A 25536-nucleotide genomic window follows, 5' to 3' on the forward strand; every position below is an offset into this window, starting at 1 on the left:
TGCAACCTCTGCCTCCCAGGTTCAAGCAATTCTCTGCCTCAGCCTCCCGAGTAGCCGGGATTACAGGTGCCCGCCACCAGGTCCAGCTAACTTTTGTATTTTTAGTAGAGACGGGGTTTCACCTCTTTTTTTTTTTTTTTTTTTTGAGATGGAGTCTCCCTCTGTTGCCCAGGCTGGAGTGCAGTGGCTCAATCTTGGCCCACTGCAACCTCAGCCTTTTGGGTTCAAGCGATTCTCCTGCTTCAGCCTCCTGAGTAGCTGGGACTATAGGCACCTGCCACCAGGCCCAGCTAGTTTTTGTATTTTTAGTAGAGATGGGGTTTCACCATATTGGCTAGGCTGGTCTCGAATCCACCCTCGTGATCCACCAGCCTCGGCCTCCCAAAGTGCTGGGATTACAGCGTGAGCTACTGCACCTGGCCTAACTTTTATATTTTTGGTAGAGACGGGGTTTCACCATGTTGCCCAGGCTGGTCTCAAACTCCTGGCCTCAGGCGATCCACCCCCCTCAGCCTCCCAAAGTGCTGGGATTACAGGTGTGAGCCACCGCGCCTGGCCGTTTTGATATACTTTTGTATGGGTATATGGGGTTCTGTTCCTGCCCCAGGCCTTGCCATCCATCCCATCTTATTTAATTCTCACAACCACCCCTAGAAGAAGATTTTACTGAAGATGAAGATGATTGCTACTGGTGGTCTCACTTTACAAATAAGGAAACTGAGTCTCAGAGATAGTAGGCACCTTGCCTCAAGTCACAAGGCCAACAAGTAGCAGAAAGGAGATTTAAACACAGGTTGGTCCAACTCCAGAGCAGGCTCTGTCCACCACCCCATAAGAACAAGGAAGCCCTGAGCAGGAGAGATGGCCCATAATCAGGGCAGGCCTCAGACAGAAGGATGCTGCCTTGGGGCAGAAATAGGGCACTGGGCCTTTTCAGGCCTCTTGGGTGGCCTGGATGATGTCACCTCCCCCAAGGACTACTGGGCTCACCTCCCAGGCCTTGCCTGGTTTCCAGCAAATTCCAGCAGGCTGGGGGAGCAGGGAGCAAACCCAAGAGTGGGGCGTGGCAGAAGGGACAGGGCACAGGGGATGGTGGTGGCAGTCATCTGTGCACTGAAACAGCTGACCATGAAGTTCCCTGTAGGTAAGGAGACCAGAAAAAACAAAACACAGTGGGGACTGTGCTGAGGTGAGGGTGGAGTCTCATCCCCCACCTTATCCACTCCCTCACACCGCCCTGGCTCTGCAAATCCTTTTCTGTCCGTTGAAATTTCCTTGCCTAGGCTGGGCGCGGTGGCTCACGCCTGTAATCACAACACTTTGGGAGGCTGTGGCAGTCGGATCATGAGGTCAGGAGTTCAAGACCAGCCTGACCAACATGGTGAAACCCTGTCTCTACTAAAGATACAAAAATTAGCCAGACACAGTGGCACATGCCTGTAGTCCCAGCTACTCAGGAGGCTGAGGCAGGATAATCGCTGAACCAGGGAGGGGAGGTTGCGGTGAGCCGATATTGCACCACTGCACTCCAGCCTGGGCATCACAGCTAGACTCCATCTCAAAAAAGAAAAGAAAAGAAATTTCTAGGCTGGGCATGGTGGCTCATGCCTGTAATCCCAGCACTTTGGGAGGCTGAGGCGGGTAGATCACGAGATCAGGAGTTCAATACCAGCCTGGCCAAGATGGTGAAATCCCGTCTCTAATAAAAATACAAAAACATTAGCCAGGCATGGTGGCGGGCGCCTGTAATCCCAGCTACTGGGGAGGCTGAGGCAGATAATTGCTTGAACCCAGGAGACAGAGGTTGCAGTGAGCCAAGATCGTGCCACTGCACTGCACTCCAGCGCACTCCAGCCTGGCGACAGAGCAAGACTTTCTCTCAAAAAAAAAAAAAAAAAAAAAAAAAAAAAAGAAATTTCCTTGCCTTCTCTTCCTTCTTCAAGGATAAGCTCAGATATCCCCTCTTCCCACCTGGCTACCCTCCTTCCACTCTCAGCTCCCTCTCCTGGTCCCTAGAGGGCTGGCAACCACAACAAATTTCCTGACCACAAAATAGGGCTGTCAGGCCAAAGATTCACTCATTCCAGTCTAACTGCATTCCCTCCACGGCCTCATCCAGTCTCACAGCTTTTTTTTTTTTTTTCTTCTTGTGGTAGAGACAGGGCCTCGCTATGTTGCACAAGCTGGTCTTGAGCTCCTGAGCTCAAGGGACCCGTCTACCTCGGCCTCCCAAAGTGCTGGGATTACAGGCGTGAGCCGCCACACTTGGCCTCAGTCTCACAGTTTTATTAATTTATTTAAAAAAAAATCAAATTTGAGGCCGGGCGCGGTGGCTCAAGCCTGTAATCCCAGCACTTTGGGAGGCCGAGGCGGGCGGATCACGAGGTCAGGAGATCGAGACCATCCTGGCTAACACGGTGAAACCCCGTCTCTACTAAAAATACAAAAAAAAATTAGCAAGGCGTGTTGGCGGGCGCCTGTAGTCCCAGCTACTCGGGAGGCTGAGGCAGGAGAATAGCGTGAACCCGGGAGGTGGAGCTTGCAGTGAGCCGAGATTGTGCCACTGCACTCCAGCCTGGGTGACAGAGCCAGACTCCGTCTCAAAAAAAAAAAAAAAAAAAAAATCAAATTTGATTTTGTCTTTTCTTTTTATTATTATTATTATTTTTGAGAGGGAGTCTCGTTCTGTTACCCAGCCTGAAGTGCAGTGGTGCAATCTCAGCTCATTGCAACCTCTGCCTCCTGGGTTCAAGCGATTCTCCTGCCTCAGTCTCCCGAGTAGCTGAGATTACAGAAGCCTGCCACCATGGCCAGCTAAGGTTTTTTTGTACTTTAGTAGAGACAGGGTTTCACCATGTTGGTCAGGCTGGTTTCAAACTCCTGACCTCAAATGATCTGTCTGCCTCAGCCTCCCTAAGTGTTGGGATTACAGGCGTGAGCCACCACACCCGGCCAGTCTCACAGCTTTAAATATTATCTATGAGCCGACTGTGCCGAAATTGTTATCTCCAGTGTGGACCCCTCTCCTGAGCTCAACTCTGACTACCCCACGTCTCCACCAGAACGTCCAAAAAGCACTCAGACCTGATGTGGCCAAAACAGAATCCTGATCTTCCCTATACTCAAGCAAGCTCCTTTCAAAGTCATCCACATCTCAATTGAAGCCACTCCATTTTTCTAGCAGCTCAGGCTAAAAACCATGAAGGTAGCTTGGCTCTGATCCTTCCCTCACACCTCACACCCAATCTGCAAGTCCTGTAGGCTCTACCTTCAATGCCCTTCTCCCACGTCTGCCGCTGCTCAACCATGGAGGCTTTATCTGTTGCCTTGATTATAGCAGTGGCCTCTGCACTGTCCTTTTTTTTTTTTTTTTTTTTTTGAGACAGAGTCTTGCTCTGTTACCCAGACTGGAGTGCAGTGGCCTGATGTCTGCTCACTGCAAACTTCGCCTCCCAGGTCCAAGCGATTCTCCTGCCTCAGCCTCTCGAGTAGCTGGGATTATAGGCCCCTGCCATCATGCCTGGCTAGTTTTTGTATTTTTAGTAGAGACGGGGTTTCACTATGTTGGCCAGGCTGGTCTCAAACTCCTGACCTCAAGTGATCTGCCTGTCTCAGCCTCCCAAAGTGCAGGGATTACAGGCGTGAGCCACCACCTTGCCCAGCCTGGACTGTCCTTCCTTTGACCTTGTCCCTACATTCTCATCTCAACCCAGAAGCCGGGGTGGTTCTAGGACCTCCTCTGCCTGCAATGCCCTTCCCCCAGACGTCCTCATTACTTGCTCCCTCACCTTCAGATGTTGACTCAAGTATCACCTCATGTTTGCCTTTCCTGAGCATCATAGTTAAAACCATAAGTCTCTCTTTTTTTTTTTTGAGATGGAGTTTCATTCTTGTTGCCCAGGCTGGAGTACAACAGTACAATCTTGGCTCACTGCAACCTTTGACTCCCCAGTTCAAGTGATTCTCCTGCTTCAGCCTCCCGAGTAGCTGGGATTACAGGCATGTGCCACCACACCTAGCTAATTTTGTATTTTTAGTAGAGATGGGGTTTCTCCATGTTGGTCAGGCTGGTCTTGAACTCCTGACCTCAGGTAATCCTCCCGCCTTGGCCTCCCAAAGTGCTGGGATTACAGTCGTGAGCCACCATGCCCGGCCTTTTTTATTTATTTATTTATTTATTTATTTATTTATTTTATTTTTCGAGACAGTCTCGCTCTGTTGCCCAGGCTGGAGTGCAGTGGCATTATCCTGGCTCACTGCAAGCTCCGCCTTCGGGTTCATGCCATTCTTCTGCCTCAGTCTCCCAAGTAGCTGGGACTACAGGCACCTGCCACCACGCCCGGCTAATTTTTTTGTATTTTTAGTAGAGATGGGGTTTCGTGGTGTTAGCCAGGATGGTCTTGATCTCCTGACCTCGTGATCTGCCTGCCTCGGCCTCCCAAAGTGCTGGGATTACAGGCATGAGCCACCGCGCCCAGCTTTTATTTATTTTTTTTGAGACCGAGTCTGGCTCTGTTACCCAGGCTGGAGTTCAGTGGCACTATCGGCTCACGGCAACCTTCACCTCCCGGGCTCAAGCAATCCTCTAACCTCAGCCTCCGGAGTAGCTGGGACCACAAGTGCACACCACCATGCCTGGCTAATTTTTTTTTATTTTTAAATTTTTTTGTAGAGACAGGATCTCACTCTTGTTGCCCAGGCTGGTCTCAAAGTCGTGAGCTCAAGCAGTCCGCCCATCTCAGCCTCCTAAAGTGTTGGGATTACAGGTGCGAGGCACTGCGCCAGGCCGAAACTATAAATCTTGACCTTCCCTGTGCTCTCTCCCTGCTTTTTCTTCCTTCTAGAGCCTGTATCATTTAACTTACTATGTATATTACCTATTTATTTCATCTATTATCGGTCTCTTCCTTCTAGGATACAAAGGTGGTGCCTATTCTGTTTCTTATTGTTGTTTTCCTTGCTGCTTGGAACAGTGCCTAGCATACAGTAGGCGCTGGATAAATGTTGCTGAGGCCACCACTGAACTGAGCACTAAGGTTGGAATAATGAGGCTAAGCACAGTGGCTGACGCCTGTAATCCTAGCACTTTGGGAGGCCAAAGTGGGAGGATCGCTTGGGCCCAGGAGTTTGGGACCAGTCTGGGTAACATAGTGAGACCCCATCTCAACAAAAAATAAATAAAAATTGAGCTGCGTGTGGTAGTGCACACCTGTAGTCCCAGCTACTCAGGAAGCTGAGGCGGGAGGATCGCTTGAGCCCAGGAGGTCGAGGCTGCAGTGAGCTGTGATTGCACCACTGCACTCCAGCCTGGGCGACCGCGAGACCCTGTCTCTTAAAAAAACAAAAAGATGGAATAATGAGCAAAACCTGAAAAAGTCCATGAAGCTTAAGTGTTGGGCAGCATTTCACTAATTTTCGTGTCTAAGACCCTACCTGGGGAGCACTGGGAAGTGAAGACTCTGGCTCCACCCCTGGAGATTCTGGGGTAGGTTGCAGGGGTATGCACATTGCGGAAGCGCCCCCGGCGGTTTGGATTCGGGTCACGTGCGGGTCACTTCGGTGTGCTGGGGATGGGTTGAAATTAAAACTGTCCGGGATGCCTGGTGTTTACGCTAACAGCACCATCCACTCTCTCCTAAACAGTGCTTACGTGCCCGTCTCCCCTCTAAACCCTGAGGTGTGGCGCTGAGATGGCACCTCGCTCCTCTCTGTGCCCCCTGGGCTCAGCACCGCCGTAGGTGCGAGTTAATTTTTATTGAGAACGTGAATGAATGGAGGGGGAATGGATGGTTAGAAGACGAATGAATGAATAACAGGACTCTGGTTAGAAAAGGAATTTCAAGAGTCAAGATCCGGAAGGTGGGAAAGTTTCCAAAGACTTCCGCTACGCGCGCTAGGGCTCTGGAGGGGCAGGTACTTCAGAGGTCGAGACGCGATTGGCCGCCTGGGAATGTGGTTGCGCCGCCGGCTGCTACCCGCGGGGCCAAGGAGTCGCTGGCCGCAGGGGAGGTGCTGCCAACCACCCGGCCCCCAGCGGCGTGCGGCTCACGGCCTGGGTGAGCAGCCATGCCTGGCGCCGCCGTTACCATAGTTACAGACGCAGCCCTGCGAGGGGGCGGGCCCGGGCCGCACGTCATTCCCGGCGCGACGCTCCTCCGCGCTCCCGCCTCCTCCTGGTCGGAGACCCTCGGCCATCCCAGCGGGCGCTCCACCTGCGCACCGGCTCCCCGCTCCCCTACACCAGTTCTGCGCCGGCGCGGTACGAGGGCGCGCGGGGGAGCTGCGAGGCGCATGCGCGGTGCGGGGCCCGCCGCTCTGCCGCCGACGCCGTTGCAGCCGCCGCCGTTGCCGCCTCCCTGCCGGCTAGTGTGTGAAGAAGCTGAACGTTGTCGCCGCCGCTATGGGGGTGAGTGAGGCAGAGAGAAGAGATGGGAGGTCCAGGGGCGCTCTTCGCTACCCTCGCCCCCTTTGTTCTTAAACCTCCTCTCACGTGACCCCTGACCCCCACATGACCTGACTCCCCCATTCTAAGGGTCCCTACGCTAGGCCTAGCCCGGGAGTCCTCTGAAGAGCCCCTTGTCCGGGGCCCCACCCCCTCGGCGCCCCCAGCGTCACGCCCGCCCCTTCCTGCCTCGCGGACCCGTTACCGGCCTCTCCACCCCCGTCCCCCGCGGGGACCCTGGGGTTAGCCTCCTGCTCCCCCAGGGTCACTCATCACCTGGCTGTCACCAGCTTCGTCGCTTTTCACATCCGAGGTCAACCCTGGCTTGGAGGGAATTGAAGCCCAGAGGAAAGAAGGCGCCTAGCCAAGGTCACACTGGCGGGGGCGTCAGACCCCACCTTGGGCCTCCCAAATCCCAGTCCACTGCGCTTCCCGCTACTCGAGTCTCAGCGAAGCCGGTTCCCCTACACTCTTTCGAAACCTCTTCACCAGGTTCCTGCTGCTCCTGATAAACACAGCCTTCCTTTCCCATAGACTCCTTCCTGCCTTCGACGCCTCCTGGTTGCAATGAAATGGTTCTTATGACCACTTGGGTTGTTAGGGGTTTTGGTAGTGCAGGTGTTTTTGCAAGCGGAGGGCTGTGCAGGTGTGCGGGGAAGATGCGGGGAGGCGGGGGCGGCGGCCCAGCCGCGGATGGATATTGACCACCTGTTCCGTGCCGGCAGCCTGGAGGTGCATTTTAGTTTACTTTCCCGGGATATACGGTAGGGCAGAAGTTATTTGCAAGTTTCTGTGCGTTCACCGTACTAAGTCTCAATTACAGCAGTATCAGTCACCCTCCTAAAAAGATAACGCCTTTCCTAGTATTGGCTGTATTTTTTTTTTTTTTTTTATGGAGTTTTGCTCTTGTCGCTGAAGCTGGAGTGCAATGGCGCGATCTCGGCTCACTGCATCCTCCTTCTCCTGGGTTCAAGCGGTTCTCCTGCCTCAGCCTCCCCAGCAGCTGGGATTACAGGCGCCCGCTACCATGCCCAGCTAATTTTTGTATTTTTAGTAGAGACAGGGTTTCACCATGTTGGCCAGGCTGGTCTCGAACTCCTGACCTCGTGATCCACTCGCCTAGGCCTCCCAAAGTGCTGGGATTACAGGCGTGAGCCACCACACAGGCCTTTATTAGTATTTACATGGAATTTCCATCACCTTAAGGGAACCCTGACTTTGGAGCCCGAGGTACCTCAATTCCAGCCCCGTCTTCGCTGCTGGTGGTATAATAGTGTGCCAGTGAGTTGGCCTTTATGTGTGTGAATTTCCTCACCTCTGAAATTGGGATTCTGATACCTCACCCTTAGGGTAGTAGTGAAGATTAAGTGAGATAATGGATGTAGATTGCTAAGGAGGTGTCTCCTAAGTAGTGGCTGTTATTTTTGTCTGTATCCTCAGCCTTCACTTTACTGATCTAAAATAGAATTGTGCTATTTTTAACCCATTGGGTTTGTCCCTACTGTTGTTAACCTAGTTTTTTTTTCCCCTCACTCCACTATTTATCGACTGAACAAATCAACTTACTAGACAAAAATAGTTGTCTAATCCGTGTCAGAACAGTCATCATGTTTTAACAAATAGTTTTGGGTACTACGTACTTCATATGTAGAAAACCAAGTCTAGAGACCTTAGGCATATTTAACCTAAATTTTGGTGAAAGGTCCTAGACGCAGCCATTGTTGAAACTAAATGAAACCTGTGTCCCTGGTGTCGCTTAGTAACTGTCTAACCAGAAGCAGCCACTGCGGATTAAGCAGAAAACAAAAAGTGTAACATGCCGTTCTAGTACAACACTTCCTCGTTGGTTGGGTTGAAATAGCAGGCTCTCAACACCGTAAGACAGGGTGAAGGAAAAAAGAAATATGCCCCAGAGATTCTGCGATCCTTGCTTCCTTTAGGGCCTGAATCTTACACTTTACAGATATGTTTCTCACATTAGACCCTACAAAGTCTCTTCTCGCCTAAAATTCACAATAACAGAGAGACTTGAATTCTCCTTCCTGAAACAGCTGGAACCGTCTCATCACCCTCATTCCACAACTGTGGGTGCTGGGGAAGTCATCATTCCTTGTAGTCACCCTGTGGCGGAGCCTGGCCTCAGGCTGAGTGAGGCTTCAGTTGGAGCGCTTTCTCTTCAGTTGCCACCCACGTGTCCTAGTTGCCACACGCGTGTCATCTTTCAGGAATTAGAATTTATATTTCTTGTTTCACCAAAAACAGGTTCTTTTTGGATATTGGATAGTATATGGGGTAGAGACATTGACACTGAAAATCTAAGAGATGCCAAATTCTTTTTCTGAAAAGTGGCTCCTCCTCCCATCTGGATGTTTCCTTTGTTTTCTTTTCCTGTTTTTTCAGACGGAGTTGTGCTCTTTTTGCCCAGGCTGGAGTGTAGTGGCACAATCTCAGCTCACTGCAATCTCTGCCTCCCAGGTTCTAAGTGATTCTCCTGCCTCAGCCTCCCGAGTAGCTGGAATTACAGGTATCAACCACCATGCCTGGCTACTTTTTTCTATTTTTAGTAGAGACGGGGTTTCACTATGTTGGCTAGGCTGGTCTTGAACTCCTGACCTCAAGTGATCCACCCACCTCGGCCTCCCAAAGTGCTGGAGTTATAGGCATGAGCCACTGCGCCCAGCCTGGGTGTGTTTTTTTTAATTTGTCTTTATGACCCCTTCCAGTTGTAGAACTGTGTGTGGAGTTACTTTTTCAATGGGAATAGTAAGGGGACGAGTTTTACACTGCACATGAAAACATTTATGTAACACTTTATAACAAAAAATGCCATATATGTAATTGTGACATGGTGGAAGGAGCATGACTTTAGGGTTCAAACGTGGATTTGGATCTTGGATGATTCATTCAGCAGACATGAACTGAGTATCTGCTGTTTGGTGAGCACTGGGTGAACATAGCCAGATAAAGCGGATCTACCCTCATCTCATGGGGAGAGTCGGAGGGAGTGGGAGGAAGAGACCGCTTTGAGAACTCTCCTCACCGGCTCTGTGACCCTGCAAGTTCCATAAACTCTCTGTGCCTCAGGTTTCTCATCAAAGAAGTAGTCACACCTACCATCCTGGGTTGTGAAAAGTAAAATAGATCACCTTTATTAAAGCACCGGCAGAAGATCTGAGAGAGGTCTTTGTAAACAGAAGTCCCCTCCTGCGACTGTTGGTGTAGGCATTGCAAGCCCCATTTTATGGAGAAGAAAACTGAGAAATTTTGAGCAACTTGCTGAAAAGAGCTTAAGTAACTTGCCTGAAGTCACACAGCTAGTAAGTGAAGGAGCTGAAAATCAAATCCAGGTCTTTTGATTCAAAATCCCGTACTCTCTTTTTTTATACAAAGCTCCCTTGGAAAAGACACTTAACCACAATGAGCTTTACTGTTCACTGTGCTTATTATCCATTTTAATTAGGAGCATTTTCCTGCGTCCCTGTAGGACAGCCTTACCTCCACAAGGCAGGGGCAAAGCTAATTGGAACAGTAGGAGACCACTTTTCCTAGTGCAGCCCCTCTCTGCCTGTCTGGCCCAGCTGGCTGCACCCTGCCTTCTGCCCTGTGGGCAGGCAGTGGAGCTCGTAAGGGGTTCTTGAGTTACTGCTGTCTCAGGCCATGGCAGCCCCAGGCCTTGCTCTGAGGATTGCCAGGTCTACATGAATGAGCCCACAAATCTACTAGAGGCCCAGCTGGCCCTCCTGCTGCTTGTTCTTGGGAATTACTGCTCATGCTTAGAAGTGAGATGGAGGGAACCCAGGCTTCAGTGCTTTCTGGGTTCTGGGCGTTACCCTTGCCCTCCAGCACGTTTGATCCCTGAGCCCTGTATAAGAGAGCAAGCATATAGGGTGGAGTAAGGGAGCTTGTACCTGCTCTGAAGGTGTGCTGGCTTCTAACCTACCCTTACAGCTCCAAGAGCCCAGCATTTGCACCGCCATCTTCATGGAGATGGAGCTGCTTTCATAAGTCATTCTGGGGGCGTCAGGAAGAGCATAGGCCCAATCTGATTGACGCCAAAGCTCATGCTCTTCTGCCCTGTGGTGCAGCCCTGGACACCTTCCATCCGAGGCTTCTCTGTCTCTCACCTCTGCCTCAATGCAGAGGCACTATAGCAGCACTGTGTTGGCACGCTGTTAACCAAACCAGCCAGGCAATGAGAAAGGAGTTGCCAAGTGGTTGCTGAGGGCTTCTGAAGCCCAGGCCTTATCGTGGCAGGGTGCAAGAATCTTTGTTGATGACCAAGTGGAAGTCCACTATGCAGGACATAGGCACCTTAGTAGGGGACAGTGGCCAGTGGAACAAACATGACCTGCAGCCCATCCCTGGGATTGAGTCTCCCCTCTGCCCTTTATTCACTGCAGAACTGAATGGTCACATTGTCTCTTCAAGCCTCAGTTTCCTATTGTGTAAAGGGAAGTGATAGTTTCTGCCCTGATAATTGAAACACATAACCTAGGCCGGGTGTGGTGGCTCACACCTGTAATCCCAGCACTTTGGGAGGCCAAGACAGGAGGATCGCTTGAGCCCAGGAGTTTGAGACCAGCCTAGGCAACATAGTGAGACTCCTCCTATCTCTAAAAAAAAAAAAAACTAAAGAAAAAAAAGAAACATAATGTTTGTAAAGGTACTTTGCAAGACTTATCTCAGTGTTGTCTTGAAACCTAAATTTCCAGAGAAAAAGATGAATGCTCTAAACCTATCCATGGTAGAGGGAGGCTAGTTCTGTCCCAGGAGTCCAGCCTTATGAAGACAGCCCGTTCTCTATTTTGTTCCTTCCTCTAGGGAGGTAAGATATGAGATCGGCCTGTGTTCCACAGCACTCAGCCACGAGATAATTAATAGCTGGTGTTGGTAGAGTTTGTGGCTATAAGAGCAATCCCTGTGAGTTCCTGGTATCTGAACTCCTTTGCTTCTTGGTTGGTTAAAGTAGGAGGTAAGGAGTGTCATTCCTTGGAAAATTGTGGGTAGAATTGATTCTGAGAACTTCCCCAGCAGCTGGTTTTTCAACTCATGCAGAAGGTTAATCGCTCTGAGTGTCCTTTCCTGGGGCCAGTCCATGTCAGGGCTAGATGTAATTGGGGGTTGTCAGACCTCTCCGGAGAGCTCAGGGAAAGGAGGGGTGTTGGGGGAGGAGGTGTCAAAAGAGGCTGCTCTATTGGTAAAAAGCAGAGCCAACTTACCAGTGCCTTTGGAGTGCCTTCTGGGGACCAGCTGAGTGGTGCATGCGCTCTGCATGCCTGTGCTCTCTTGTCCTGGGGAGAGAGAATGAGAATAGCCTTTTATTGAACACATACCATATTAACCCTCATAAGGACCCTCAGTCATCAAGCCAGGGGAGGCTTGGAGAAGTGCTGTGCCTCGTCCTAGCGCTGCAGGGGGGTGGAGAGCAGGAAGAGGCTTTGGACAGCCCTGGTGGGGTGGCTCACGCCTGTAATCCCAGGACTTTGTGAGGCTGAGACAGGTGGATTACTTGAGGTCAGGAGTTAGTGACCAGCCTGGCCAACTTGGTGAAACCCCGTCACTACTTAAAAATACAAAAATTAGCTGGACATGGTGGTGCACGCCTGTAATCCCAGCTACTCGGGAGGCTGAGGCAGGAGAATCGCTTGAATCCAGGAGGCAGAGGCTGCCGTGAACCGAGATCTCACCACTGCATTCCAGCTTGGGCAATAGAGTGAGACTCCATCTCAAAAAAAAAAGAAAAAAAGAAAAAAGGAGGCTTTGGATGAGGCCTGCCAGGTGTCAGAGCCTGGCTCTTGCCCTGTGTTACCTGGCTTTTCACAATAGGGTGAGCGGGTCTTAGGCCTGAGAGAATCTCACATTGGACTCAAAACAGGACCTGATCTAGAAGCAGCTGTGGGCAATTTGCCATTCGCTGCTGTATGCCAGGAGAATCCCCACTTGCTGCTGCTCTGCCGCCCCGCTGCTGACTGCGTGCCTGCAGCTTCGTCTTGCTGGCCATGTGTCATCTCTGTCCTGAGGTGAACCCCTTGGGCCCCTGCCCTCTGCCCTGTCACTGGGTGTGCCCCGTCACTCATTGGCCTTAACTGAGCAGGGCTTCTGGGAATGGCTCTGTGTCTTTGAGTCAGAACACGGTGGCCCCCTCTTGAAATGAGACCCAGCTCCCACAGGAGCTGTGGCCAACCAGATCTTTGTCTCCCAAAGCTGGAGGACACCGGAAAGGCTTTGAATAAAGTTATACTTAGGAACAGCCGTCAGTGGCTACCTCAGATGCTGTCTCCTCCCTGAAGCGGTCTTCAGTGTGTCTAAAGTTGGGTGTTCCCTCCTTAGGAGGGAGCGGGTGAGTGAATATATACTAAGTTTCTGCTGGGGGCTGGCCTGCTGCAGGCATTGTCAGCTGTTTCGCTGGGTCCCCACAGTGTCTGTGTCAGGACGGCCAGTGCTCTTTCTGAAGGGAAGCTAAGAAGTCTGGTGACCTCTGAGGACTCCCCACTACAAAATGACCTGCTTGGGTCTTTCCGCCCCTCCAAATGTGTGGCAGCCGAGGTGGGAAATTTCTCACTGCTGGGCCAGGCCTGTGGATGCAGGGCCCTTCGGTTCCTTTTTATTTTATTTTATTTTATTTATTTATTTATTTTTATTTTTTATTTATTTATTTTTTTTGAGACGGAGTCTCACTCTGTCACCCAGGCTGGAGTGCAGTGGCACGATCTCGGCTCACTGCAAGCTCCACCTCCTGGGTTCACACCATTCTCCTGCCTCAGCCTCTCCGAGTAGCTGGGACTACAGGCTCCCGCCACCACGCCCGGCTAATTTTTTTTGTATTTTTAGTAGAGACGGGGTTTCACCATGGTCTCGATCTCCTGACCTCGTGATCCGCCCGCCTTGGCCTCCCAAAGTGCTGGGATTACAAGCGTGAGCCACCGCGCCTGGCCCCTTCGGTTCCTTAAAGGGAAAGTCAGTGTTTGGCCACAGCCCTTCCAGCTAACGTTGCTTTTCCCTGTTGCAGAGAAAGTCAAGCAAAGCCAAGGAGAAGAAGCAGAAGCGGTTGGAGGAGCGAGCAGCCATGGATGCCGTTTGTGCCAAAGTGGACGCTGCCAACAGGGTGATTCTCCCTTCCCAGTCCCTGCCTCCTGGGACTTCAGCTTGATTTATAATTTGACTTATTTTGTCGCCACCCTGTGGCAGAATTGTGACACTACCCACCCACACCGCCTCTGCCTCCTTGCTGTGCAGGGAACTGAGCTCATACCTGTGTGTTGGGAGTTGGCGCCAGCAGTTGGCCCAGGTGTTTGGGAAAATGTGGATTCCGGTGAAGCGGCTGCCTCCCTGTGGATCTTCTTCCTTATGAATAGAGGAGGGTCTAGATAATTTTTTTTTCTTTTGTATGAGACAGGGTCTCTGTCATCCAGGCTGGAATGCAGTGGCACGATCTCGGCTCACTTCAACCTTGCAGCCTCTGCTGCCTGGGCCCAAGTGATCCTCCCACCTCAGACTCTCAATTAGCTGGGACTATAGGTGCCTGCCACCACACCCGGGTAATTTTTGTAGAGACGGAGTTTGGCCTTATTGCCCAGGATGGTCTTGAACTCCTGAGCTTAAGCATTTCACCTGCCTTGGCCTCCCAAAATGCTGGGATTACAGGCATGAGCCACAGTGCCCATCCCCTGCCTCCATTTATTTTATTTTATTTAGTATCCCATTTTTTGGTCATTCTTTTAACCCACTCATAGTAAACACTCATTTATAAGGATGTGGCTCAGGGACTTGATTTTCCATCTGGAGTTGTAACCAGGTGAAGTCAGTGGAGGCTTCTTTTAAGAAGTGTGCAGCAGATCAGGTAGCCTCTTCTTTGGGTTAGCTGTGCTGTGAGCAGGTTGTATGCCCACAGGCTAATGAGGTCTCCTCTTGCCCTGTCAGGTGATGCCAAACTTAACTCTCCTGGGCCTCCCCACCAAAGCCTTCCTTGCACATGTGACTTCAGAGCTAGGCAAATGGAGGGTTTGGGGAAGCTGCTCCTGGGTCTGAAGTTATTCTCCCGTTGTGGGTCCCCACAGCATCCCACTCCAAGACAACAGCTCTTGGGATAGGATCTGCGCCTCCGCCACACTTGTCTGTGCTATTCCTCTTTTCTTTCCCTCCACAGCTCGGGGACCCTCTGGAGGCTTTCCCAGTGTTCAAGAAATATGATAGAAACGGGTGAGTCACATTGAGCATTACCAACTGCTGTCTCTGAGTGTCTTCAGGAATTCCCTTTCCAGAGTAGGCTTCCTGAGACACACATTTTCTCATTGTTCTTCATATTTACGAAAAAACAGGGCTGGGCGCAGTGGCTCACACCTGTAATCCCAGCACTTTGGGAGACCAAGGTGGGTGGATCACCTGAGGTCAGGAGTTCGAGACCAGCCTGGCTAACATAGTGAAACCCCATTTCTACTAAAAATACAAAAAATTAGCTGGGCATGGTGGCGAGCGCCTGTAATCCCAGCTACTCAGGAGGCTGAGGCAGGAGAATCGCTTGAACCCAGGGGGCAGAGGTTGCAGTGAGCTGAGATAGCACCATTGCACTCCAGCTTGGGTAACAAGAGTGAAACTCCATCTCAAAACAAAAAAAAAAAAGCAGAAACTGACTCGTGCTCTCTGTTGATATAAAATCCCCCAGATAGGGTGGCAGAAGAATCCATAAATGAGCAAAGATTGCACTTAATCTCAGACTGATGTCTCTTTAGATAAATTTTTCTTTTATTTTTTGAGATGGAGTCTTGCTCAGTCACCCAGGCTGGAGTGCAGTGACGCAATCTCTGCTCACTGCAACCTCCGCCTTCTGGGTTCAGCCGATTCTCCTGCCTCAGCCTCCCAAGTACGTGGGATTATAGGTGCGTGCCACCACACCTCACTAATTTTTGTGGGTTTTTTTTTTTTTTTTTTTTTGAGACAGAATCTCGCTCTGTCGCTTAGGCTGGAGTGCAGTGGTGCGATCTCGGCTCACTGCAACCTCTGCCTCCCAGGTTCAAGCAATTCTGTGTCTCAGCCTCTCAAATAGCTAGGATTACAGGCGCCCGCCACCACGTCCAGCTAATTTTTGTATTTTTAGTAGAGTCAGCGTTTCACCATCTTGGCCAGGCTGGTCTTGAACTCCTGACCTCGTGATCCACCTGTCTCAGCCTCCCAAAGTATTGGAATTACAGGTGTGAGCCACTGCGCCCAGCTAATTTTTGTATTTTTAGTAGAGACGGGGTTTCACCATGTTGGCCAGTCTGGTCTCGAACTCCTGACCTCAACTGACCCACCTGCCTCAGCCTCCCAAAGTGCTGGGATTACAGGTGTGAGCCACCACACCCGCCCTGATTATTCTCTCTGCAAAGAATCATTGAGCTGAAACAAAGTTGGAAAATTATCTAGGCTGACACTCACATTTAATGCATGGGAAACTGAGGCTCAGAGAGTCAAATGAGCTTTCTGAGTTTATGGAGTTTCCCCTGACAGCTGAGGGGCTTTTAATTTCCAATCTAGTGCTCTTTTCCTGAGTATACAGTATAATTGTTAAAAGCCAATTACTGGCTATTTGGCCCTGAACACATTACTTTTCTTTTTCTTCAAAAAGAAAAATATTTGCCGGGCGTGGTGGCTCATGCCTGTAATCTCAGTACTTTGGGAGGCCGAGGTGGGCGGATCACGAGGTCAGGAGATCGAGACCATCCTGGCTAACACGGTAAAACCCTGTCTCTACTAAAAATATAAAAAATTAGCCAGGCTTGGTGGCGGGCGCCTGTAGTCCCAGCTACTCGGGAGGCTGAGGCAGGAGAATGGCGTGAACCGGGGAGGCAGAGCTTGCAGTGAGCCAAGATTGCACCACTGCACTCCAGCCTGGGCGACAGAGCGAAACTCCATCTCAAAAAAAAAAAAAAATGTTTTTTGATAGAGAAGGGGTCTCACCTATGTTGCCCAGGCTGGTCTCAAACTGCTGTCCTCAAGTGATCCTCCCACCTCGGCCTCCTAAAGTGCTGTGCCCAGCTGACCCTGAACAAATTACTTAACCTTTCTGTTCCTCAATTTTCTAGTTAAAAATGGGCCTGGGCCAGGTGTGGTGGCTCATACCTGTAATCCCAGCACTTTGGGAGGCTGAGGTTGGGAGGATCATTTGTTCCCAGGGGTGCAAGACCAGTCCTGGAGACATAGGAAGACCCTGTCTCTACAAAAAAATTTTTTTTTTAATTAGCTAGGCATGGTGGCACATGCCTGTAGTCCCAGCTACTGAGAAGGCTGATGTGGGAGAATTGCTTGAGCCTGGGAGATGCAGGCTGCAGTGAGCCATGGTAGCAGCATTGCACTCTAGCCTGGGTGACAGCAAGATCCTGTCTCAAAACAAAACAAAAACCCAAAAACCAAAAATGGTGCTAATAATAGTACCTTTCTCATGGAGTTGTCAGGAGGGTAAGATGTGAAGTGTTCCTGCAGCATAATAAAAGCTAGATAAATGTTTGCTGTTATTTTATTTTAAAATTTTATTTTATTTTAAATTCGTGGGGTACATGTGCAGATGTATTGTGTAGTGGTGGGGTTGGGCATCTAGTGTACCCATCACCCAAATAGTAATCATTGTACCCAATAGGTAGATTTTCAACCCTTACTGTGTTTGTTGTTGTTATTACTGATCCAGTTAACTACAGGCTCTGGAGTGAAGGCTCCCTCACGTTTTTTTGTCGTTTTGGTTTCTAAAATAGGAAGCATAATCTGCCTTACCTGAGATGCTGTTGATGAGTTGTGCTTCCAGAATGTAACGTCTTGGCTTGGGGATAAACAGGGGCTCTGGTTTCTCTGTGCTGGGGGATTGAATTGTAGCTGGGCTTCTTACTATCTCTACTTGGAGAAGTCACTCATATTCCTCAAGCCTCATTTTCTTACCTGTCAAATAGGATGATGATGCCAAACTTGCAAGTTTTTTATTTTTTGAGACGGAGTCTTGCTCTGTCACCCAGGCTGGAGTGCAGTGGCGCCATCTCGGCTCACTGCAAGCTCAGCCTCCCAGATTCATGCCATTATCCTGCCTCAGCCTCCCGAGTAGCTGGGACTACAGGTGCCCACCACCACGCTTGGCTAATTTTTTGTATTTTTAGTAGAGATGAGGTTTCACCATGTTAGCCAGGATGGTCTCCATCTCCTGACATTGTGATCTGCCCGCCTCGGCCTCCCAAAGTGTTGGGATCACAGGCGTGAGCCACTGTGCCCGGCCTCATAGTGTTTTCATATTCCATATTCCCATTGACTTCCAGAAATGTGGAATAGCTCCAAAACAGGCATTGCCAGCCAACTCTGGGTTCCTCTGGTGCCTTGAATTTTGTGTGGCTCCTGTGGTTGTGATCTTACTTTCACGTACTTTAATGGAGAATTTGTACCTGCAGGTGGGCTTTGGACATTTTATAGTTAAGACAGATGCAGTGCTGTGTTTGGGCTGCTGTGATGGCTAAGTTGTTGATAAAGGAAGATGCTTCAGGGGCAGGAAGTTTTGAATTTATAAGGCTGAGTGTGGTGTTCCAGTCAGTAGAGGTGATGGGATTCCAGTGGGCACATCCTCTGGGGGTTGTATCAAAGGTCACTGGAAGATACTGATACGGGAGCTCTTTAAAGGCTTAGAGTCCTTTATAAAGAGTCCTTTCAGAATGTAGTGCTATCTAGGGAATGTGATTTCACAGATCAGTCAAGGAGTTTAACTGTTTTTTACTTAAATTTCATTTAGAAACAGATACCTTAACACTTACGGCATTTGTGGGTTTAAAAAAACAGTGTTGGGCTGAAGCCTGCTTCACCCATTTTTTTGTTTGTTTGGAGACAGAGTTTCGCTCTCATTGCCCAGGCTGTAGTGCAATGGCATGATCTTGGCTCACTGCAACCTCTGCCTCCCAGGTTCAAGCGATTCTCCTGCCTCAGCCTCCCGAGTAGCTGGGATTACAGGCACCCACCACCATGCCCAGCTAATTTTTTTGTAGTTTTAGTACACACGGGATTTCACCGTGTTGGTCAGGCTAGTCTCGAACTCCTGACCTCAGGTGATCCGTATGCCTTGGCATCCCAAAGTGCTGGGATTACAGGTGTGAGCCACCATTCCTGCCTCAATCTGTTGATCAGCTGAGAGTATCCCCCCTGCTCAGATGAGGCAGGCAGGACTCCTGGGGCGGGGTGGGGTGTGTTGAGCTGTAGTCTTCTTGAAGGACCTAGGGTCACCCAGTGGTTTTGAAGGCGTGGTTGGTAGATAAGAGGAATGGGGTCCCATGGGAGCCCAGTGAGGAGTCAGTTCAGAAATTACAGCAACAGGAAAAATGCCTAAGGGCAGGAACTAAATAACGGAAGACATGAGTGTTTATAACAAAGTACAGAAGAGACAGAAAATGTAGAAAAAGAATAAAGAGAGAGCAGAGAGGGACAAGAAGTTTACAAAGTGCCGAGGCAGATTAGGACAGCTTGGGGAGGCAGGAAATGGGCCTTGTGGTTGGGGGGTGGGCTGTGTGGCCACAGTTGTTAATCTCAGCCTGAAAGACTTTGTTCCTGCACCTTCTCTAGTCATGCTGGGGCAGATATAGGGTTGGCTTTTCTGTCTACAGTAACTGAGACTGGGCCCTCCTCCCTGTGATTTTGAGGGAGGAACAGCAGTGCCCTGGCAGGAGTGCTGTAACCAATTCCGTACACGTCCTGTCCTCTTCTCAGGTTGAATGTCTCCATTGAATGTAAGCGAGTGTCTGGACTGGAGCCAGCCACCGTGGATTGGGCCTTCGACCTGACCAAAACGAATATGCAAACCATGTAAGCATGTCCCGACCAGGGGAGCCTAGTTCCTCTCCCAGCTTTCTCGTCTGACTGCTCCCAAATTCCCCAGGTATGAGCAGAGCGAGTGGGGCTGGAAGGACCGAGAGAAACGGGAGGAAATGACAGATGACCGAGCCTGGTACCTCATCGCGTGGGAAAACAGCTCCGTCCCTGTTGCCTTTTCTCACTTCCGGTTTGACGTGGAGTGTGGGGATGAAGTCTTGTACTGGTAGGAGCCATGGCTTGGGGGAGGTAGGGGAGAGAGACCCTGGTGATGGTCCAGGCACTCCAGCCAGGTGACAAAGCCCCTGGACCTATCTAGGTCTATGAGCTGCCAAGGACTGCAAGCTCCTCTGCCAGACCTTACAGCCTCTTCATGTCCCATCCTGCACGCTCACCTCTCTGCTTTCTTCACCTAGCTATGAAGTGCAGTTGGAAAGCAAGGTGCGGCGGAAAGGCCTGGGGAAGTTCCTCATACAGATCCTGCAGCTCATGGCCAACAGGTAAGGCCTTCCTTCTTAGGAGGCCCATATAGCACTCAGTTGGAAGGAGCTGTCGCTGAGGCACTTGCCATTCTTTGAGCCTCGTTGGAGGAGGAGGCTCATAGGCGTGTTTTGGGAGAAAGGTGTCTTAGAACCCTCTCAGTAAGACACTCCCTGCCTTGTTATGACTCCAGATTTTGTTTGTTTAGCTCAGTGCAGCGAGCATCTTTTTTTTTTTTTTTGAGACAGAGTTTCACTCTTACTGCCCAGCCTGGAGTGCAATGGCGCGATCTTGGCTCACTGCAGCCTCCACCTACCGGGTTTAAGCAATTCTTCTGCCTCAGCTTCCCGAGTGGCTGGAATTACAGGCATGCACTGCCATGCCCGGCTAATTTTTGTATTTTTAGTAGAGACGGAGTTTCTCCATGTTGAGGCTGGTCTCGAACTCCTGACCTCAGGTGATCTGCCTACCTCAGCCTCCCAAAGTGCTGGGATTACAGGCATGAGCCACCGCACCTGGTCAATGAGCATCTTTTGCGTTCCTAATCTGTGCCACATTCTGTACCTAAGTAATGGTGCTACAGAGAGGAAGTAGGAAACATCCCTGCTCTGGACAAAGCCAGTCTGGTCAGGGCTGATGCCTGTGTAGTCTGATCAGCCTGTGATGGGGGGAAGCAGTGAGTGCCGTGTGGGGGTCCAAGACCTCTAGAGGCTAGAGGCCAAATTCAGGAACACTTGTGTGGGTGAAAGGGAGGTAACAGACAAAGACAGAAAGGAAAGGAGGCATGACCTTAGTCTCTGTTTCTTTTCTTTTCTTTTCTTTTCTTTTCTTTTTTGAGACAGGGTCTCACTCTGTCACCCAGGCTGGAGTGCAGTGGTGTGATCATATCTCACTGCAGCCTTTACCTCCCAGGCTCAAGTGATCCTCCGGCCTCAGCCTCTGGAGTAGCTGGGACTAAAGGCACATGCCACTATACTGGGCTGATTTTTTTAAATTTTTAAATGTTTCGTAGAAATGGGGTCCCACTATGTTTTCCAGGCTGGTCTCTAACTCCTGGGCTCAAATGATCCTCCCACCTTTGCCCCCCAAAGTGCTGGGATTACAGGTGCATGCCACCATGCCCAGCCATGTTTCTCTTTCTAAAAGGCGTTTGCTCTGCTTTCTTCCAGCACACAGATGAAGAAGGTTATGTTAACAGTATTTAAACACAATCATGGTGCCTACCAGTTCTTCAGAGAAGCATTGCAGTAAGGAGCTGGGTGTGGGCCCTTCTGGGTGGTAGGTGGGCCTGCCCAGGGCCATTTTTCTGGTCCTGGCCCCCACTCATCCTGATGCCTGAGCTCATGGTCCAGTGCTCCGTGGGGGTTCAGGTTCAGGGAGATGGTATGGCAGTGCTCTCTGACTTGGTCCACTGCCCACCTCCTGCACCCTCATCCTAAGGGTCTCATCGGTGTGGCTGGTAGAAGAGTTCTCGGGCCAGGGAGGAAGGCACTCAGCTGCCTGCCACCAACCCTTTTCTTCTGCCTGCCTTGCAGATTTGAAATTGATGACACTTCCCCCAGCATGTCTGGTTGCTGTGGGGAGGATTGCTCCTATGAGATCCTGAGCCGGAGGACCAAGTTTGGGGACAGCCATCACTCCCACGCGGGTGGGCACTGTGGTGGCTGCTGCCACTGAACTCTCAGAGCCACTTTCAAGTCACAGTGCTCTCTCCTAAGGCCTTTCCTCTTTCCTGGTCTCACCGTTCACTGGGTGTCCTCAGAGCTGTGGCCTCCCCAGCCCTGCACGTGCCAGGCTGCACCCTGAGAGCACAGAACCCTGGGGAGAAGTGGTATGAGCTGCTCCTCCTCTCCTAGGAGACCAGAGTGCTAGGAGGGAGTGAAAGGGAGAGGGAAGAGTGGGTGGGGCCTGGCAGTGAAGCTCATCCTCCACAGTGGCTGCCGCCTCACTTGGCTCCTGGGGCCTGCAGTGGAGGTTCTCGCACCTCTGCAGCTCCTAGATTCAGGGCAACCTCCCCTCCCCTGACAAATACACACTTGGACAAATGGGATGTTTATGCCCACCTGTATGAAAGTTCTGGAGTCCTGGGTCTGGGGTTTGCTGATCCCCAAAGAGGAACACACTGGGTGTAAGATCTGGGCATAGAGGGCGGCTTCAGAGAGACTCACACTTTCGCAGATGGAATGCTCTTACGGAGGCTGTGGGAAGATCTTTTGTGCCAAGATGCAGGGAAGTGAAGAAAGCTCTTTCCAGCTGTTTTTATGGATTCATGGAATGGGCTCTTGTTGGGACCAGCTGACTCTGGGAGGAAGACTGCCTCTCCATCGCTGTCAGAGAGAGCCCGAAAGGACCAGGAATGAGGTGTTCTGTGGGACCCGCCATGGGGATGATTGCTTCTCTAGGCTCCTGGATGTTGCTGCATTCTAAGCTTAACCTCCTGGTCTCATGGCAGTGACTTGAGCTTTTGATTCGTAGAAGAAAGCCAGAGGTTCTGCTTGTTCTTGCCTGCCAGCCCTCACCGTTCTTTCTCCTCTGCCTCTCACCTCTACCCCAAATACCTCTGTTCTTAGTCTCAAGGGGAGAATAACATCAGGGAGCCCCTCGTCTTCCCCAGAAGGACTTCTCGTTCTTCATGTAGTTAACTCCATTTATTTTCATATCTTGGTGCTGATAGCTCTCTAAGGGTAGGGCACCCCTCCCCGCAGCCACCCTCCCTCTTCAGAGAGCCCCCAGCCAGCAGCAGGCCCCTCTGCCTGCACTCCTCAGGCTTGCCCCTTGCTGCCTCAGTGAGGCACTAGTGCCACTGCCATGGCCCAGCCGGGCCATAGCTCAGGCTGCAGCAGGAATGCCTCTCAGTGGCCAACAGTTACTTTTCTCTCTAGTGTCACCCTGTGGCAACAGGCTGGAGCAGGGGAAGGAGAAAGCCTTCCTCTTCTCTCATAGGATAGAAAGGCAGGCTCGGCCGGGCGCGGTGGCTCACTCCTGTAATCCCAGCACTTTGGGAGGCCGAGGCGGGTGGATCACGAGGTCAGGAGATCGAGACCATCCTGGCTAACACAGTGAAACCCTGTCTACAAAAAATTAGCCGGGCAAGGTGGCAGGCGCCTGTAGTCCCAGCTACGCGGGAGGCTGAGGCAGGAGAATGGCGTGAACCCCGGGGGGCGGAGCCTGCAGTGAGCCGAGATCGCGCCACTGCACTCCAGCCTGGGTGAAAGAGTGAGACTCCTTCCCAAAAAAAAAAAAAAAGAAAGGCAGGCTCAGAACCAATGCTTATCCTGATCTCTAGGCCTTGTTCCTCTTCCAGGGAAGAAAAACCAAATCCTTATCAAAGAAAAAGCACCTAACAGCTCCCTTTGGATATTCCTGAGCTCTGCTGTGGGGAGTATCATAAAGGTTCTAGCCTTCGTGAAGTTGCTCTCGTGGAGGTGTGTTGGTCCCTCTGACCTCAGCATCTGCTCACATCCCACCCTCTGCCCAACTCTGGCAGTCTGTCCTGGCAGATCTCCCCAGAGTGGTCCTTGCTTCTCACCTGGATTCCTGCTTGTGCAGGAGCCTGTGTACGCAGGGCCTCCCTCACCCAGCCTGGCCCCTCTGCCGAGCACTCTGCACTGCTCTTGATGGGCAGCAGTGGGACTGGGAACTCCTTAGAGAGGGCCTTGCAGCTTTACACTGGAATAAGTCTGCCTTTGCCTCACCCTGCTTGCTCCTGGTGGGTTTCATCCCAGGCAGAGTTGACATCTCTGGAGGGGTTTGGTGGACTCCTAAGAATCATGAAACCACAGGAACATGTTTAGGAAGAGATTTTTCTCTGGTCCCTGTCTCTCAAAGGACACAGATGATAAATATTTATTGTCTTAGATCATGGATTCCTGATACCTCTCACTCAAGGGGACCAAAAGGAACCCCCCGTGTTCATCCCTTGTAAGGTGAGTTCAGTGTACGTTGTCTCTTTCCAGTCACTGGATGCGTGGCACCAACTGGTTAATGGGTGCTTGGTGCCATACCCTGCTCACCCCAGTCTCTGCAGGCCATGTCCTGAAGGGTTCCTCAGGAGGTCAGGACTAGGGTGGGAGAGGCACTGTCTGAGACCCGCAGTCACTCTTGTTGGTCTTGAGCCCATTCATTTCCAAAACATCCATCTTTCTCCACTTCCTCCAGGTCTTGGTTTTGAGAAACAGCTGGCATGGCTGGGTGCGGTGGCTTACACCTGTAATCCCAGCACTTTGGGAGGCTGAGGCAGGCAGGTCACCTGAGGTCAGGAGTTCAAGACCAGCCCGGTCAACATGGCAAAAGCCCATCTCTCCTAAAAAATACAAAAATTAGCCGGGCGTGGTTGTGGCCTGTAATCCCAGCTAGGGAGGCTGGGGCAGGAGACTCACTTGAACCCAGGAGGTGGAGGTTGTGGTGAGCTGAGATCATGCCATTGCACTCCAGCCTAGGTGACAGAGCGAGACTCCATCTCAAAAAAAAAAAAAACAGAGAAACATAGCAGGCCTTTTGTACCAGGCTTTTTGTGTTTTGTTTGTTTGGAGCGTGTTAAGATTTTTTTAAGATTTTTAAAATTTTAGTTATATCCACCCTGTTTCAGGTTATTTTTGTTGGTGTCAAGTATGTATAGGACATGTGAATGGTTCTTTTTAATTTTTTTTTAAGAGGAAATTCGGAAGATAAACTCCTTGATAATATATATATATATATTTTTTTCTTTAGCAGCTTGTTATCACTGGAATCAAAGGGAAAAAGTGATCTCTTTTTGCATTGGTTGTATTTGTATGTCACAAATAAAAGACACTTTGTTCAGCTGCTGAGATGGCTTCCTGATGCTGGGGCACCATGGGCAGCGTGGATCGGGGAAGCTCTGGACCCTCAGCCTGTCCCAACATTGGGCCCGAACATCAGGAGGTGCATGGTTATGATAGCCCCACGCCTTGCCCTGTGAAAAAGCCCCATGCCAGAGAAAAACTCAGGCTGTCCGGGGAAAGCAGCCAGAGCTGGGAACAGAGACCAAATGTATGTGTTTGTGCCACTTCCCAGAAATTCTGAGTAGAGGCCAAAGGTGTTCTGAACGGTGCCTGCTTTGCATCCTGGAGAGAAAGTCCCAAGCCAGGCCTTGTGACATTTGAAATCTGTGTCCAAACGTAAATTCCAGTGCCTGTGTGTGGGAGGTGAATAGACGAGAGTGATTCTTTCCTCTTTGACTTTATTGGGTTACTCAAAATATTCTTTGTCTCAAGATTCCTGCCCTCTTCCATCCATTCACAGAAGACAAAGGCTCCAAGGAAGGGGAGCTCATGTCAGGCCTGCTGGGGCGGGAGAGTTATGAGCTGGTGGAGACTGTGACCCCCTAGTGTGACAGATGGGGCTGTGCAGGTTGTTCCCCAAGCAGGGCTCCTGCCAGCCCTGGCCTGGGGGAGCTGGAGCTCAGTACTTTCTGTGGACGGTGGAGGGGCCGCCCCATTGTACTCTGCCTGGTGGTCTGCATCTGCTGGAACGGGAAGCGGGAGACCCTGATCCACATGGAGTGTTCATGCCCTGGCAGAGCAAGCATCTGGGGAAAGAGGAGCCGGGGTCATACCTGTTCCGTGGGTCCCAGCCGTGGCATGTTGTGGCCTCTCCCCTGTGGGCGGGGGCACACCCGCGGGTAGTTTGTGCAGCTGTCTTATCTTTGAGGCCCAAAGAAAGGCAGCACAGCCCTTGGGAAGGGAGAGCAATTTGCCTGGCGAATCACACGGCCAGTTTCCCATGTGACAGAATTCTGCCCCTCAAGTTATTTGTTCCTTAAAGGCTGTGTTTTCATCCTAGGCAGAAAC

General features: G+C 50.8%; 1 protein-coding gene across 10 annotated transcripts in view; it reads left to right on the top strand.

Annotated features, from left to right (window-relative positions):
• Positions 1-6137: 6137 nt before the first annotated feature.
• Positions 6138-25536, top strand: part of NAA40 (N-alpha-acetyltransferase 40, NatD catalytic subunit) — a 33606-nt gene continuing 14207 nt past the window's right edge. The window contains exons 1-10 of one of the 10 annotated variants that reach the window (XM_063642582.1): positions 6170-6406; positions 13452-13547; positions 14589-14641; positions 19145-19240; positions 19314-19472; positions 19663-19746; positions 20896-20973; positions 21262-21374; positions 23585-23652; positions 24437-24526. In XM_063642582.1, coding sequence (XP_063498652.1) covers positions 6401-6406; positions 13452-13547; positions 14589-14641; positions 19145-19240; positions 19314-19472; positions 19663-19746; positions 20896-20973; positions 21262-21374; positions 23585-23652; positions 24437-24472 — 789 coding nt within the window. In that variant the 5' untranslated portion in view covers positions 6170-6400 and the 3' untranslated portion in view covers positions 24473-24526. Of the gene's footprint in view, positions 6407-6833; positions 7175-13451; positions 13548-14588; positions 14642-19144; positions 19241-19313; positions 19473-19662; positions 19747-20895; positions 20974-21261; positions 24527-25536 lie in introns of those variants that run through there. The other 9 variants (XM_063642568.1, XM_063642601.1, XM_063642579.1 and 6 more) reach the window with 9 other exon arrangements.

Source organism: Symphalangus syndactylus, chromosome 1, assembly GCF_028878055.3.
Source record: "Symphalangus syndactylus isolate Jambi chromosome 1, NHGRI_mSymSyn1-v2.1_pri, whole genome shotgun sequence".
In the NCBI taxonomy this organism is placed as follows: Eukaryota; Metazoa; Chordata; class Mammalia; order Primates; family Hylobatidae; genus Symphalangus; species Symphalangus syndactylus.